The sequence below is a fragment of the Nelumbo nucifera genome, chromosome 1 (genome assembly GCF_055504915.1).
Source record: "Nelumbo nucifera cultivar China Antique chromosome 1, China Antique-T2T, whole genome shotgun sequence".
Taxonomy (NCBI): Eukaryota; Viridiplantae; Streptophyta; class Magnoliopsida; order Proteales; family Nelumbonaceae; genus Nelumbo; species Nelumbo nucifera.
This window is the reverse complement of record NC_142649.1, coordinates 128573933-128591114: the sequence shown is the minus strand read 5'-3', so window position 1 is coordinate 128591114 and position 17182 is coordinate 128573933. Positions and strand designations below refer to the sequence as shown.

The following is a 17182-nucleotide window of genomic DNA, read 5'->3' as shown; positions in this document are numbered from 1 at the left end:
CACGCTCAGATTGACCTGCCAGCATTAGCAAGATCCTTTCAAATACGCAACTACTTAGAAAAGTAAGCCAAGACTGTGAGACTCAAACTACTATTTCCCACGTTTTTATTACACATGTGTAATATTTCTCCACCTTCTCTTATTATTCAAATTCAAAGCTTCAAAGCCGTGTTGCATAATTTCCTGGTACGCTATCTTATTATATTCAGTATTTGTTGACATGCATGCATGCGACAGTTCAATCGAATATCTCTGAATTCACCTCTAAGGATTTGAGATTGGTACGAGAAACCTGGTTCAAAACCAATCTTCAACACAGCTAGCAATTAACCTCTAAGGATTTCACATCCGAGGTAGCTTGCAAGCTATAAACTCTTCTAAGTTACCTGTTTATGCGTCAGTCCGTAAAATAATAATTTCAAGTAGTGGGACAGTTTTACAGTTAACTAACTAATTACTTGGTTTAATTCATTATTTATATATAATATTCCAAAGACGGGTCCCCAGAAGAAGGTTGACTAATGTATTTATAATAAATAACTAAGCTAGATAAGAATTTGATTCTTTCATCTATCTATCTTCATCCCCGACCATCTCGATCGCCTACCTCGGCTATCCCAGACAGGCCTTGAGAAGATGGTGAAAGAAGCACTCTTTCTCTTAGTTCTCCTCCTGGTGGCTGGCCAGGGTTATGGCCGTCGTCTGGTTACAGAGAATTCTACAAATTTGATTTCAGATGGGATCGACGACGACCATGCAAGCGACGGATCTCCATTCCTTGCTCTGAAGCGTCTATCTTCACCGGTGACCTGCGAGCCAGAGTATGGCTTCTTACCCTGTACCACAAATATCTGGGGGCAGCTGTTCATCATTGTGGTATACGAGTACCTGCTATTCCTTGGGGAGAATTACATTTCTGCTGGGACTGAACTCATCTTCAAGCTCCTCGGCCCAGGAATCTTCGGTGCTAGCGCCTTCCATATCCTCGGTTCACTTCCAGAGGCCGTGTTAGTTCTTGGTAAGTTGTTATACTTCACACCTGCTTTCTTCAAGCTGTAGAGATCGATCGATGCATGTATATCTCCTCATTTAGTTTTCTGTTGCCTGTTATTCTTTGTTTCCAAAACCCCACAAATCAATTCCTTTAATTTTACTGCAACAATCATGATGGTCAAGCAGCTCAGCTTTCAGCTTTCTTATGTGCTATGTTAACGGAGTCGGGATTTAATCGATTAGCCAATTAAGAGTTGGTCACCAAAATTGACCAAGTCCTGAAAAATGGACTCCGGAAAACAAATATAATAACCCGACTTGGGACATGAAATTAGAAGAGAGAGGGTGGGGCGGGTCACCAATTAACCTGCTCCGTTATCCATCACTAAGAGCCTAGAACATGGAGGTGAGCGACCTATATATGACTTCTTTCTATTAACAACGTAAAGATCTACTTTATAACGTTGACTATAACAATTAGGCTGTGATTGGTAAGACAAACTGAAAGTATCAACCTTAGCTATTCCTCAACTTTCTGTTTCTCTCTTATTTTCTGTCAAACCAAACACAGCATTAGGAAAGACAACTATAACGTGAACCAATGCAAGATGTATTTGAGTTTCTTTATGCCGCCACTCATGAAATCTTATATGTTTTCAAAATTTTATTATAATGGTAGTTATTTATATTATATAGTCCCTTTTCTTTGATTGGAATTCAGTCCATCAAACGAAGGTACCACTTAAGCTTGTTTAATTTCTTCAGGACAAATGTACTAAGTGAAGGGATGAGAGATCCATCATATGGAAGGCCGAACCATGCAGGTAGGTTGGGCGAAATTTCAAAAAATTTCTCTCTCCCATGTGGGAATCACATTCCATATTTTATAAAACTACATTTTCAATGATCAATCATGAACCTAAATCAGACCAGATCTGAAACCAAAATGAAGTAGAGGCTTATACCTGATACGAAGTAACAATAACCTCCAATGAAGGTGTTCACGCCCAAGGATAGATCCAAAGACTGCTTCCACCGAATATGACACGGTGCAGGATGAAGCAGAATCAGCAGGATGGGTCTTCAACAAGAACCTGATTCTTCAGCAAGAATCTGATGGAGGGCTAGTGAGCATGACTTCTGATTACCTTTTCTGCCAAAAGGTAATATCAATAACCCTTCTTGATTGCTCCCACAGTGGAGATCAAACAGGTATGGTGGCAATAGCAAGAGAGAGCAAGAGCAGAAGATAGAAGCAGTCAAACTGTATGATGTCTTCTCTCTTAAATCAATAAACTGATGGATGAATCTGGAGGTTCGCCCTACTCCTCTATTTATATCCTTAAAGAGAGGTTCTCCTAATCCCATTAGGAGTTTCCTAATCCAAATCTTGAATTTGGATCTGGACTCTCTTTAAGAGATAAGGATAATCCCTTATCCTATCTGTAGATAAAGATCAGCCATCCTAATCTAATTAGGAGTTTCTTGATCCAAATCATTATTTGGATCTGGACTCTCTGAGTGGATAGGGACAATCCCTTATCCTATCTACTGATCTAAATCCCATAACCGCCCCTCTTTAATTAATCTCATTAATCTAGTTCGAATTGGGCATTAGGCCCATTAAGACTATGTGCTCACTTAACCTCTAAACTACTACCCAATTAGATATCCTTATATTGCGTGGTACCCAAACATTGATCTACACATCAGTCACATGGGTTCAGCCCAGCCTTTGTTACAATGCCTGGCCGAATTCACTGTAGGAGACAGTGAACCCCTGAGTCCATCACCATGGGCTCTTATTGGGCCCAACATTTACACTAAATGATCATTGGGTCAAGCCACCTTATAGAAACCCAAGGACTTTGGGCAGATGCAAGATTAGCCCATCAGGTATTACCCTCAGTGGTCTTACACTTAACCTCTCAGCCCATAATGATCAAACACTGCTCGACAATAGAGAACCTCTCCCTCGGTTGCAAGGTACAGCGTTGCACTCTCTAATCACTTGGATCCCGGGAATTAAAACATTTTGCAAACATTTTGAAACCACAATATATATATATATTTTGCAAAAAAAATTTCAACGGTTGAAATCGACTGCCGGCAGTTCTGTTTTCCATCAGAGAGAGTGCATCCCCGATCATTCATTATGTCCGACAAAGGGGCTGATCATGTCACTATGATCACCCACTCAGATGAATTCTCGAACTATCCCAACATACCTAGGTTTTGACCCCCTCTAAGGATCTCACTGATTGGCATATCAAAGGCAACCCAATCCAACACCTAGTGTAGTATCATAATCGAGTCTGTATATCTTTCAGGCTTACCGTTAAATGGTTGTTTCGTCATCTTTCCCTGAAAGCAACGTTCACAGGTTGGAAGATCATCTACAGTTAGAAAATCCAAAGGACCATCATTTACCAACATTGTGATACGATCTGTGTTAATGTGGCCAAGTCGGTAATGCCACAGGCACGTGGGATTAACTGTATCATGGGTTCTTTTCTTGGGGATATCATCTGGCGTAGTTTCGGTTATATTAATTTCCAGAGAAGAATGGAGAACATAGAGACCATTCTCAAGTTCTCCGTATGTGAGGAATTTGTTATTTCTTTTGATATTAATTATATTACTAAAGAGAACAGAATATCCATCCGCACATAGTTTTGAAACAGAAATCAAATTTCTTCTCAAATTAGGTACATAAAGACAATATTTCAGTACAATTATTCATTCTCTAAAAACGAACTCTACAGTTCCTATGGCTATAGCTGCAACACTTGTAAAGTCCCCAAGTAAAGAGTCACATCTCTGTCTCTTAGTCTTCTGCTTGTCCTGAACCCCTACAGTGAGTTACATGCATGAGTTGAAGCCCGGAGTCAATACACCAGAAAGCAAAAGTTACCAACAAATTGGTTTCTATGACAAAGGATTCGAAATTACCTTGTTTCTTGGTCTCCAAGTATTGAGGACAGTTCCTCTTCCAATGGTCGGCCTGCTTGCATAAGTGATAAGCATCTGATGCTTTGTCCTTCCTCTACCTTTTGGAAGTGGTAGCTTTCTTCTGAGGCTTTTTCTTTGCCTTCCTCTTCTTCTTGCCAGATTTACCAGCTTCAACAAGCATGGCAATGAGCTCATCCTTCTTGATCAGTTCCTTGGCCCTCTGCAACATATTGCTGAGTTCCTGGATGCTAACATTTAGCTTATTCATATTATAGTTCATGATGAACTGATTGAAGGAAGGAGGCAAAGAATTTAGGATGGCATCCACCTTAGTGACATGGTCAAACCTTGATCCAAGAGCCTCAAGTTCATTGATGTATCCCATCATCTTAAGACAATGGTCATGAACTTGCTGGTTCTTGGACATTTGCACGGTCATGAACCGTTTCAAGACCTTCTATCGAGTAGAACAATTCTGCTCTTCATACATCGTCCTCAAACCGTCCAGGATATCCTTGGACAATTCGATTGTCATTGTATCGGATTGTCTAAGGATGCTATGATGTAGCAGCGGGCAAGGGAATTTTTCTCTTCCCATTCCTGGTAGCCCTCCTACGGGCCTTAGAAGCCCTATCTCCCGGACATTCCGGGGCAGGGTTTTTAGTTACTTTGTCCAACTTTTCAGATGTCAGGACCAACATAAGGTTACAGTACCAGTCAGCGTAGTTTGGGCCCTTAAGTTTGTTGTCATTCAACAGTTTTGCGAATTGTCTGTTTGCCATTTCTGTTAAAAAGCAAATATTAGTCCACAACCTTATTTGATTTATGTTATCTACATAGATATAGCTTTTAATCTATGTTTCATTCCCATTTGTTCATCTCTGGGATTTCCCACCTATCTCAATGACGGAGACTGCGAATTATGTTTCTGGAAATTTGGGAAATCACATAGGGTGCATGGAGACAACTATTTCAGCTGCATAACACCACCACCTTTTTGTGAAGAATCATATCCACTCATCTTATGAGCTTTCCCTTTAGCCTTTGTCAGACAAGGTTCATTGCCATTTTAGGTTAAACCTTTCAGTCCAGTGAGTGCTCACCCATCATATTCGTGAACGCCAAGGTACCATGAGAGAGTCTTCCATTTTAGGATAGGCCCCCTCCCACATCGGTCTATGACACCCCTATCATCTTATTAAACATTCCAACAGATCCAACAACAAATGGATAGCCCAATTTTATGGTGGGTTTCCTCATTACTGAAGGACTCATCTTCATGCTAATGATGGAAGGCCTTTAGAGATTTCATCATATGAATCTCCCTATCACATGCACTCATATTTCAGTGGAGGGAACGAAATATTACGCCCTAGTTTAATTTAGGTCAAACTAAAGTGGCTCCCATTGACTTTCGTAAAGCCAAATTTAGATGGGCCCTAAACAGCTAGGGTTCCACACGGTTCCTCTTGGGGAGGAAGCTAGTGTGGGGCCCACCATGAAGGGAGATCATCCAATGATCTTATGGACACCATGGCAATGATGTGCATTCAGCCATGGTGTGTGCAAGAGCCACTATCGTATCAACATGGGCCAAGTACTTGTGGCCCATGAACGTTGCACATCACACATCCATACATCACATGTAGGAACAACATAATTGATCCAATCAATTAATAACTATAAAACCCATAATTAAAGCCCATAATAATCCATAATATTACTAATTAATATTATCTAGGTATATGGGCTGAATTGCAAAGAGCAGTTCGGCCCATATAGCTTTTATGTTGAAATGGGCTAAAGCAGTTTTAACATATTAAAACTAGGTTTTATAGGTGTGGGCTGAATTGCATCTTGCAATTAACCATCAAATCTTGGAAATGAAAAATTAGGGCTAAGAACAGCCCCCATCGAACCATAAATTCGGTCCAACCAGTTTGGTCCAATCTGGTTTGAATGAGTCTAGGGTTTGATTTTTAATTCAAGATTTAATTCAAGAACATGATCTGAAAGTAAATTAATGAAACAAGACATTCAAGAATCAGTAGGAGGGCTGTTCGTAGGACTGCTACACTGCAAAACAAAAGTTAGATTGCAACATAAAATTTCCAAAACTGCAAATCACAGATGGTCGAACCCTAATCTGCGAAATTCTCCTCCTTGCGCTTTCTACTTCAATTTCAAATGAAATAAAATAGAAAACCTAATTTCTATTAATATTACATTAAAATTGAATTCCTATACATTCTATCTAAAATAAAAAAAAAAAAACATTTACAGACCAAGAATGTAAAAGAACACCAAAATCGCAGATTTCTTGCGCCATTAAAGATTTCGATCTCCACCGTACGAACAACCAAAAAATCAAGAAAAATATGTATAACAATTCTAAATATAATTCAGATTTATAAATATTTAATTTCAAATCAATCGCCCAAAATCTGGGAACAGATTTCCCAAAAAACGCTAATCTGCACAAATTGGGTAGAACACCTTCTGCCCATTTGCGCAGTTCTAGATCAAGTTAATTTTGGTTCAAGATTTGAACCTAGCTCTGATACCACTGAATGGATGAGAGATCCATCATATGGATGGTCGAACCTTGCAGGTAGGTTGGGCAAATTTTCAAAAAATTTCTCTCTCCCATGTGGGAATCACATTCCCTATTTTAGAAAATTGCATTTTCAAGGATCAATTTTGAACTTAAACCCGACCAGATCTGAAACCAAAAGGGAGTGGAGGGTTATACCTGATACGAAGTAACAATAACCTCCAATGAAGGTGTTCACGCCCAAGGATAGATTCAAAGACTACTTCCACTGAAGATGACACGGTGCAGGATGAAGCAGAATCAGCATGATGGGTCTTCAGCTAGAACCTGATTCTTCAGTAAGAATCTGATGGAGGGCTAGTGAGCATGACTTCTGATTACCTTTTCTGCCAAAAGGTAATATCAAGAGCCCTTCTTGATTGCTCCCATAGTGGATATCGAACAGGTATGGCGGCAATAGCAGGAGAGAACAAGAGCAGAAGATAGAATCAGTCAAACTGTATGTTGTCTTCTCTCTTAATTCAGTAGACTGATGGATGGATTTGGAGGTTCGCCCTGCTCTTCTATTTATAGCCTTAAAGAGAGGTTCTCCTAATCCCATTAGGAGTTTCCTAATCCAAATCTTGTATTTGGATCTGGACTCTCTTTAAGAGATAAGGATAATCCCTTATCCTATCTGCAGATAAAGATCAACCCTCCTAATCTAATTACGAGTTTCTTGATCCAAATCTTTATTTGGATCTAGACTCTCTGAGTGGATAGGGACAATCCCTTATCCTATCTATTGATCTAAATCCCACAACCGCCCCTCTTTAGTTAATCTCATTAAGTCAGTTCGAATTAAGCTTTAGGCCCATTAAGTGTATGTGCTCACTTAACCTCCAAACTGTTGCCCAGTTGGATATCCTTGTATTGCATGGTACCCAAACATTGATCTACACATCAGCCGCATGGGTTCAGCCCAGCCTTTGTTACAAGGTTTGGCCGAATTCACTGTAGGAGACAGTGAACCCCTGAGTCCATCACCATGGGCTCTTATTGGGCCCAACATTTACACTAAATGGTCCCTGGGTCAAGCCACCTTATAAAAACCCAAGGACTGCGGGCAGATGAAAGATTAGCCCATCAGGTATTACCCTTAATGGTTTTACACTTAACCTCTCAGCTTATAATGATTAAATACTGCCCGACAAGAGAGGACCTCTCCCTCGGCTACAAGGTACAATACTGCACTCTCTACTCACATGGATCCCGGGAATTAAAACCTTTTGCAAACATTTTGAAACCATAATATATATATATATATATATATATGTATATCTCTATATAACTATATTTTGCAAAAGAAATTTCAATGGTTTAAATCGACTGCCGGTAGTTCTGATTTCCATCAAAGAGAGTGCACCCCCGATCATTCACTTTGTCTGACAAAGGGGCTGATCCTGTCACTATGATCACCCACTCAGATGAATTCTCGAACTGTCCCAACATACCCAGGTTTTGACCCTCTCTAAGGATCTCACTGATTGGCATATCAAAAACAGCCCAATCCAACACCTAGTGTAGTATCATAATCGAGTCTAGGCGTCAGGTGTAACATTCCAGTTTTGCCCATCTATCTCCAAGGTCCAGGGCAATACTGGAATTCTAGTCCGGTTTAGGGTTTCAAGAAAACTCACACTGCATGTACCTCAAGTCTCACCCTGGCAGTTGAGACAAGCCACCCCAACCAACTTGGCGGCACATCAGTGTCAGCCTTGGCAGGATAGTTCTCCCCAGATCTATCCAACGGCTATGAAGATTCTAAACTAACACGAGTTTCATATGTGTCCAGTTTAAGGGTATTACACAGAAAACACACCATAATAACATGAATCAAATATGTACTTTATTCATTTACATTAAATGTCATAATGTACATCATTCTGATTGGAGCTAAGGGCATAACTGTCTAATAGTAAGAGACCTCTTGGTTCTGAACATTAATTCTACTTTGGCTCACTAAATTTCTTAATCTCTTGGCACTTTAGAACTGAGACTGACTACAAATTCGGGCGTGATTTTGTTTGTTTAAGCCTAGTCCATGTGCATTCTTGTTCAATAATCGCTTTCAGATTTTGCTTTGTAGAATTGTGGGAGATGGGACATCCTCAAGGTTTTGAAAACCGAACTGGGCAACGAACTGGTTAGGGGTTCAGTTCCTGGGTAGAACGATCTAACCGTTCGAACCGAACAGATGGCCCATTCTGATAAAAAAATAAAATAAAAAAATGATCAAACTGATGAACAATTCAAATAGTTCGACTACTCAGATCAACAGTTTACTGACCAAATCAATGATTTTTTGGTGAAATAACAGTTCAGGGGTAAAATAGAACCGGTCACCTGACTGATTCCCGATTTTTCCAGTCTGACCATCCGATTTTGAAAACCATGGACAACCTGGTTCCAGAATTAAATGACAATTTCAGTTTTGGCCTTTTCAATCTATTTGACTGGCAGCACATACATTGGTGTGGTTATTGGTTTGAGAAACGTACAACTATATATGCCTAAGTTGGGCCATACATCCGGAAATTAATTAAAGGAGAGTCTAACCATCTCTATCATAATTATAACAGAATTTTAATACATAGATTGGTCTAAAAATATATGGAACATTAAATTAATACAAAATTAAGTTGACTTAGATTTGTTAACATGTAACTAATTACAGTAATAATATAGTTCTATGTGTAATGGAATAGTTTTTATTCTATACTTTTATTTGTTTTGTTTTAAACAAACAAAATTAAACTACATATCAAAATTTTACTGTAATATATGGAGGTTGAGAAGCAATTGTTTGGAAGAAATTCCTTTCTTAACAGCTTACATTAGGCTGTGTTTGGTTTGAAGGAAAAAGTAGGGAAGGAAGGGAAAAGTAAAGAAACTTTTACAAATCTTGTATAGGTTTTCCAACCTTTCCCTTCCTTTTCCTACCTTTTCCTTCAAACCAAACATAGCCTTAGTGGGTATTGTTGGGAAAATAGGCAATCTCGGGAGAGTTCAAATCAGCCCCCCACAACGTCCCACAGAACATCCCCGTCGTGTATTGAGAATATCTTCCAATGATGACATCATCATTTATGGGATTATCATTGGGAGATGTTCCCAATTCACGTGTGTTGTGGGATGTTGTGGGGGACAATCTTGTGGGGGGCTGATTTGGTCTCATCTCGGGAATAAAAAACTTTTACATGAGAATTAAAAAAGAAAAACAAACACAAAAAATATGCAATTATGTCTAAAGTTTAGAAATGAGTCGATATTTGAACAAATCACTAAGGGTGTGTTTTTTTTTTTTTTTGGATTTTGAAAAGGGGAAGTTGGTCAATGGGATTTTGGTTCCCATTGGCCAAGAATCTCATGTTCATTTTTCAGATTTATGTGGGGTCGAGGGAAAGTTTATTTTCCTGGTACCCATCTCCTAGGTGGATAAATAAGTTTCCCACCTAGGGGGAAAGTTACTAACACTTGAATGGGACAAAAATGCCCCTTTTATTAATGGGTTTTTATGGATAAAATAGTCATTACCTTATTTACCTAGGAAATAAAAGAACATGGGTAAATGCACTTACCTGGGTAAGTGTTTCCCAAGAAAAACTTGCCCATGTAATTGCATTTACCCGGATAAGTAACTTACCGAAAAACAAACAGGGCCTAAGACTGACCCCACCTCTCTTTAGTCACAACTTATTGTTGTATAATGTTTTGGCTGTGTTTGGTAAGAGTGCAAAATCGAAGCAAATTTGCACTCCATTTCAGTTTGCAGGAATTTGATAAGAATATGTTTTTGCACTGAAAATGAAAATAAATTTGTTTGTTTTCAGCTGTTTTTGCATTGAAATAGGATCAAGGCTTACTTCCAAAAGTGCAAACTTTGCACTCAAAGTTGGTCAATGTAAATTGGTCTAGTTCCAGCCTTGAGATTCATGTTTACACCCATTACAACCAACCAAGACATTGTAAAATTATCAATGCAAAACCAAACAGGGTTTGCATGCTCCAATCTGAACAAATTTGCATTCACTTTGTGCACTCTTACCAAATTACCATAGCCACTTCAGGTTCTCTAGGTCCATCTCAAGTAATTCAATAGAACAAATTACTTGGAACTAAAATCATTTCATGGTTCAGATTTATTTCCTTTGCTAGCTTCTTGACAGTAAAGATATTTATATTCAAGTGAACTAATTAATTGCAGGATTATTTTGAAATCAATTCCCTTTTTGTTATAAACAACATTTCATCAAAGATTTTCTTTTTTTTTATATTCAGTGGCTGGAGTCTCTGGAAGCATAGAAATTGCTCAAGAACAGGCTGTTATCGGAATGGCCTTGCTGGCTGGATCCACTGTCATGCTGCTAACTATACTTTGGGGTTCCATTGTTGCTGTTGGAAAATATGACCTTTCAAATGATTCAAAGCCAACAGATATTTCAGTTACAAGAAGATCACACTTAACTGGTTTGTTTCATTGTTCTCATCATCCATTTGAGAACAATTTTTGTTCTTTTGATCATTAATCACATTTTAAGATGAATTAAAACTGTGGCATTGCTCTTTTAACTTAAGTTTCTCTTTATTTATCTATTTTTCACCAAAGGAAAATAATTATATATAATTTCTTATAAATACAATATACTATTAGGAAATTTATTAACTCATTATTGAACACTTCCCATTATATTAGAAATTTCTGCCTATAGTCATTAAATACTATAGAAACTTTGGAGTCTTATAATAAAAATGTATCTTATAAAAGTTTGTTTGCAGGCTTTGGTGTTGTTACAGACCTGGAGACCAATTATACTGCAAAGATCATGCTTCTATCCTTGGTTCCATTTATCATAGTACAACTTCCAAAATTGCTCAATATGCCCTCTGGAGAGCGTATAGCGATTATAATTTCTCTTGTTGTTTCCCTTACTCTCCTTGTTTCCTACTGTTTCTATCAGGTAATTAGTTGATCATAGAAACATGAAAATTTTAATTAGCAGGTTGTTTTATCATTTTCAAAAACCTTATCTGATTTAATTAGTGTGCTAATGTACAATTTCATTGAAAATTGATCATGCTTTCGCCTTTATTATCTGTTAATTGTAACGTTTCCACTCTACCTTGAGTTGAATGTAAAACTTATAAGGATTTGTTTTGTGTTCCAACTTTTAAGGCATAGTGAGATTTTTCCTAGTTCATTCTTATTTGTTGTGATTTTACATATATTTTCCTAATCAATTAAACTTATCTAAACATCACTATTAAATCCAAGTTGGGTTTTGTTCTCTGTTATAAATTCTCAACATGTTCTGTTTTAGTGGTGATGATGTCTATGATTTATAAAGAGGATGATAAACATTTGAAATATATATATATATATATAAAAAATTATAAAGTTTTTGCTCAACATTGATTTATTTAAATTAAAATTCTAATTTTTTCTTAATTTATACTATATTGAATTTTGTTGCAGGTATTTCAACCATGGATCCAGAATAGAAGACTTGAATATTTGTGGCATAAATATGCACAAGACAACCTACTACAAAAGCTCCTCACTAATGATGGAAAGCCTAATATGACTGTTATAAAAGAGTATATAACTTTCTAGTTGATATATATTTTATTTTTAATTAATGAAACTCTCTTAATTTATAGTTTTCTAAATCTAGTCAATATATCATTCTTGCACACAAATATAGGTTATTTCAGAAAATTGACCAGAATGGAGATGCATACATATCCCCTGCCGAACTAAGAGCATTGATCTTAGGGATCCAATTTGAAGAGATTGGTCTGATTAAGGATGGTTTCACGGTGCAAGTAATGAAAGAGTTTGATACTTCAGGTGATGCCCATATTGATGAAGCCGAGTTTGTCAGAGGAATTTCAAAATGGCTTCAAGAGTCGCAGCAAACCACTGAAAACCAAAGCCATCACCGGAGGAATTTGTCAAGAAAACCTTCTCAGGTAACTTATCTGAGGTTGCTGTTTTTTAATTTTTTTTTTTTTTCAAAATGTTATGAACCATATCAAGCTTTAAAATGACAATGTACAGAAAAGTAGTGAGGAAGAGCAAGAGAAGCTTGTGAACCGACAGGATAAAAGTATAGCAGTTGATGATAAATCATTATGGTCTTACGCTAAAGCTGCATTTCTATTACTTCTTGGAACCACTATTCTAGCCGTACTCTCAGAGCCACTCCTAGATGCTGCCCAGAGCTTCTCTACCGCTGCAAATATTCCATCATTCTTCATCTCATTTGTTTTTCTGCCTTTGGCTGTAAACTATAGAGAAGCGGTGTCAGCAATCACTGCTGCAAGACAGAAAAAGCAAAGATCTGCTTCTTTAACGTTCTCTGAGGTTTGTTTCTTCCCTTGACTCAATATTTAACCAATTTTCACCATTGATCAGAATTCAGAAGTACCGTTTATTTTCTTTTTGATTCAGTAATGACGATCGACTTCAAGTTTCTATTGATTTTTTTTTTTTTTTGCAGATATACAGTGCGGTATTCATGAACAACATTGTGGGCATATCCATCTTCCTTGTCCTAGTTTATATTCGTGGATTGGCATGGGATTTCTCAGCAGAAGTGTTGGTTGTTCTTATTGTTTGCATTGTCATGGGTCTGGTTTCAGGCTTCTGCAATGTCTTTCCCCTTTGGACATCTATAGTGGCATATCTGTTGTATCCATTCTCTTTGTTGCTGGTTTTTATTCTCATTTATTTTTTTGGGTGGTTGTGAGTCCCAAAGGCACACCCTAAAGAAAGGTCGTTCCATGGGTTTCAAAATATTTACAGAATTACAGGTCAAGGACATTGAATTTAATTTGTTATGATTCTTTCTTATTTTCCCAATATATTGAATTGTATTAAAATTTACAAATTAATCAAATTACTTGAACCTTAAAGCATGGTTGGGCAAATGAATTATATAAAATCTGTTCATAGATCCTGTACGTGGAAGTATGTCTAGAATTTTGGCAATTTTGAGTTTTCTTGGGTAATGCTACTGGTACCCTCCCATTTTTGGTCGGTTGAAACAAGACCAGGCTCGTAGGTAGCAATAATTCTTCTCTCTAGTACCTCCCCAGTCCCCACCAGAAGTCACGAGCCCTACTGAGATAGAGTGTGAGATTTCCTTGTCAACGAGTAAAGACCAACATAACTCTGATTTGTGTGGTGAGGCTTTAGAATGAAATTGCCCAAACATTTATCATCTTGCTTCATAAAATTAACTTTGATATAAGATGCAAATAAGTGGGGCTGTCGCCTCAAGTTGTTGGACTGAAATAAATACTAGATTCATTAATTTTAATAAATAAAATTATTATTATTATTATTATTATTATTAATGAAAATGACTAAAAATAAAAAGAGAAAGAGAATTAATGTTTCACCTATAATCTAATCTATTCACCAAATTGAACAATGCTGGATCATTAAATCATCAAATCATCTCGAATAAGCCGATGTATTTTTAATAAAAGATTTATTCTAATTAAAGTCAGGGGCCTCATAGTCAGGGCAGACTTTCCATTTTGCAATGAGCAGTGCACCCGCCCCCTCCTCTGGGTGCAGTGAAAATGAATATTGATGAATAGGTAGGAATTGTTTCTCTTCTAAAAACAGGTGATTTGTTTGGCTCAGTTTGAAAGGAGTACAAATATAAATATGTAGAGTGCAGAATTTTCTAATTTATATTATTTTGTATATATTTACATTTGTACTCCTTTCAAACTGAGAGGTGCATATATTTTTGTTCTGGTTATTCTTCATTTCTTCTTCTGAAAGCAGGTGATTTAGATTTTGGAGCAATGTTGTAAGACTTGAACCAGACTAAAATCAAGAATGTTCCAGGGGCTCCAGTTTTGCTGATTAATTGGGCGATTAATCAATCCAGCCTGTGAAAAACCATAAAAGTCATCATTCATCACAACCCAAAAAGCCTCCAGTCCCCGGTTTGAGTCCTTAGCTAGTGCCACGCTCGAAGGAATCAAATTCAGAATGACACAATTTAGAGCTGAATGGATCTGAAAACCTGGGCTGGTCACTGATGATGAATCAACTGGTACGCAGGTTAAGAATATAGGAGAATGACGATTCAGTCTAGGGTCAGAATTTATAAGCTTACATTATTGATATTTTGAATGTTTATAGTTCTGTATTATAAATTAGAAATCTGCGTTGGGCCTGTCCATACAAGTCGTATTCTCTAAAAACCGTTAACTATACAGTAAAGAAATGCTAAAGCAACTAATTGACAAAGTACACGTGGCTAAACTTATCACATCAGTATCAGCCGATCCAAATCACTCAACTGTTTGCGTATTCATTAAGTTTTGGATTATAGTTTATCAATTTCAATTTTATGGGACCTATCAATCCTTGTGATGAAAGAAAGCAGATAGAGATGTGGCGGCAAATTAACGATGAAGAGTGTAACTGAGCCCACCGGAAAGTTTGAAAAGGACTTGCCAAGTGACAAAAATGGATATGTTGTAGGTGTGCGAACCACAAATATCCAAATCAAGATGTACTTGGTGACGTCCAGTTCTAAGTGGTTCCCTAGGGCATAGAAATTGTCCGTGGGTGATTGGGGTCGCTTGATCCAATGGTTGGTTAGAATGTGACAGGCATCAAATATTTCCAGCCTCCAAGGTCTTGTCACGTTGGATAAAAATTGTTGTCCACCGATAAAGATATAAAAATTGTAGAATTTTTATTATCTATACCCATATTGTTGAAACTTTACGTGTGAAGGGTGTTTTTAGATTTTTAGACTTTCTTTTATTAAAAATGCCACTATATTAGGAGACTCCTGATCTCCTGCCCACGAGAATTCCGCACAGTCTACCCACAAGGGCCACAACACATTATTTCATGAATTGTAAACATCTCTTCCTTCATAATGTTATGTAGGAGGATGAGATGTTCTTCATGTGTGACTGCGATATTATGTGGGTAGATGTGGGCAAGAAATCGAGACTCCTCTTAGGGGGCGTTTTTTTTTTATTTCAAGAGGGGGAAAATTGGTTAATGGGATTTTGCTTCTTATTGACCAAGAATCCTATGTTTCTTTTTCATCTTTATGTAATACCTAGGAAAGTGATACCCATCTTTTAGGTGGATAAATAACTTTTCCACATAGAAGAAAATTGTCAACACTTGAATGGGACAAAAAATGTTCCTTCTAATAATGGATTTCTATGATTAAAATGGTTATTACCTTATTTACTTGGGAAATAAAAGAACATGGGTAAATGCACTTATCCGGGTAAGTGTATGACAAACTCCCCAATGCTTACAACTATGGGTATCAATTGGATTGGATTTGGTCCAATCCGACCCAATACAATGTGAGTCCATTACAAATGGACTAGGTCCAATTCAATCTAATGAATTTTTTGAACCGTCCAATCTATTCAAATATGTTTTAATTTAGATTGGTTCTAACCAAAACCTGGTCCATTAACACCTATATTCTTATCTTCTATAAATGGAATAGATATTGGCTCAATCCAACCTAGTCCAATGTAAATTCATTATGGATGGACCAGGTCCAATCCAATCCGATAAATATTTTGGACCACTAAGTTTGGATTGGTCCAATTCAATATGTCTTATTGGTTGATCCAATCCATCCAAATTGGTTTTGGCTTGGATAGGGTTTTAATGAAGGAATGAACCCTTTACTTGCAACTTCCCTTTGATGTAGGGATGTCAATGGACCGGTTTTGGGTTGGACACCGCCCAAATCGAAAGTGGTATGGACGGATTGGACAATCCTAAAGACGGTATGAACTCGGACCGGTCCACACCATAAATCATCCATATATAAAATGGACTGAAGTTGGATTAATTCAGAAGTCCGTTGGTCCATTCCTTTCGTTTGAAACTTCCTAACGACAGTCTCACACAGGTTGAGAAATGACGCCATATTCACTGTAATGAAGAAGGCACATTTTACAAAGACTTTTACAATAAGAAATAAGCATGCGTCCAGACCTCATATTCTTCCCTTCCCAGTTCTCAACGCAACGTGATGAAACGGAAATCTAGGAGTATCAATTGGGGTGGATCTGGTCCAATACAATCAAGTCCAATGTGAGTCCATTATAAATGGACCAGGTCCAATCCAATCCAGTGAATGTTTTGGACTAATTTGGACCGGTCCAATTTAATGTTTGGATTATCCAATCTATTCAAATTTATTTTGATTTAGATTGGTTTCAACTCAAACTCGGTCTATTGGCACATATATTCTTATCTTATATAAATGGATCAAATATTGACTTAATCCAAACCAATTGAATATAAATTTGTTATGGACGGATCAAGTCCAATCCAATCTAATAAATATTTTAGACCAAATTGATCCAACCCAATATGTCTTATTGGTCCGCCCAATCCATCCAATTTGATTTTGGACTGGATGGGATCCAATCCAAAACCGGTCCATTGACACCCTTAAACGAAACGATACAATCCAAGATCCGACTTTACTCATACTCATATTTTGGATTTCAATCATCTATCAAAGTTCATATTTTGAAATGAACCCGAACCTGATCTGATAATTTTCTTTTCCTACCAAATTTGGACAGCATATGATCATCCCTGATGCACAAGTATAT

General features: G+C 37.4%; 1 protein-coding gene across 1 annotated transcript; it reads left to right on the top strand.

Annotated features, from left to right (window-relative positions):
• Positions 1-426: 426 nt before the first annotated feature.
• LOC104613163 (sodium/calcium exchanger NCL2-like) lies at positions 427-13471 on the top strand. Its single transcript, XM_010280878.3, has 7 exons — positions 427-1018; positions 10820-11008; positions 11318-11499; positions 12015-12136; positions 12244-12511; positions 12600-12905; positions 13042-13471. The coding sequence occupies exons 1-7, from the start codon at positions 637-639 to the stop codon at positions 13288-13290; spliced, it is 1698 nt and encodes a 565-aa protein (XP_010279180.1). The 5' UTR covers positions 427-636; the 3' UTR covers positions 13291-13471.
• The last annotated feature ends 3711 nt before the right edge of the window (positions 13472-17182 follow it).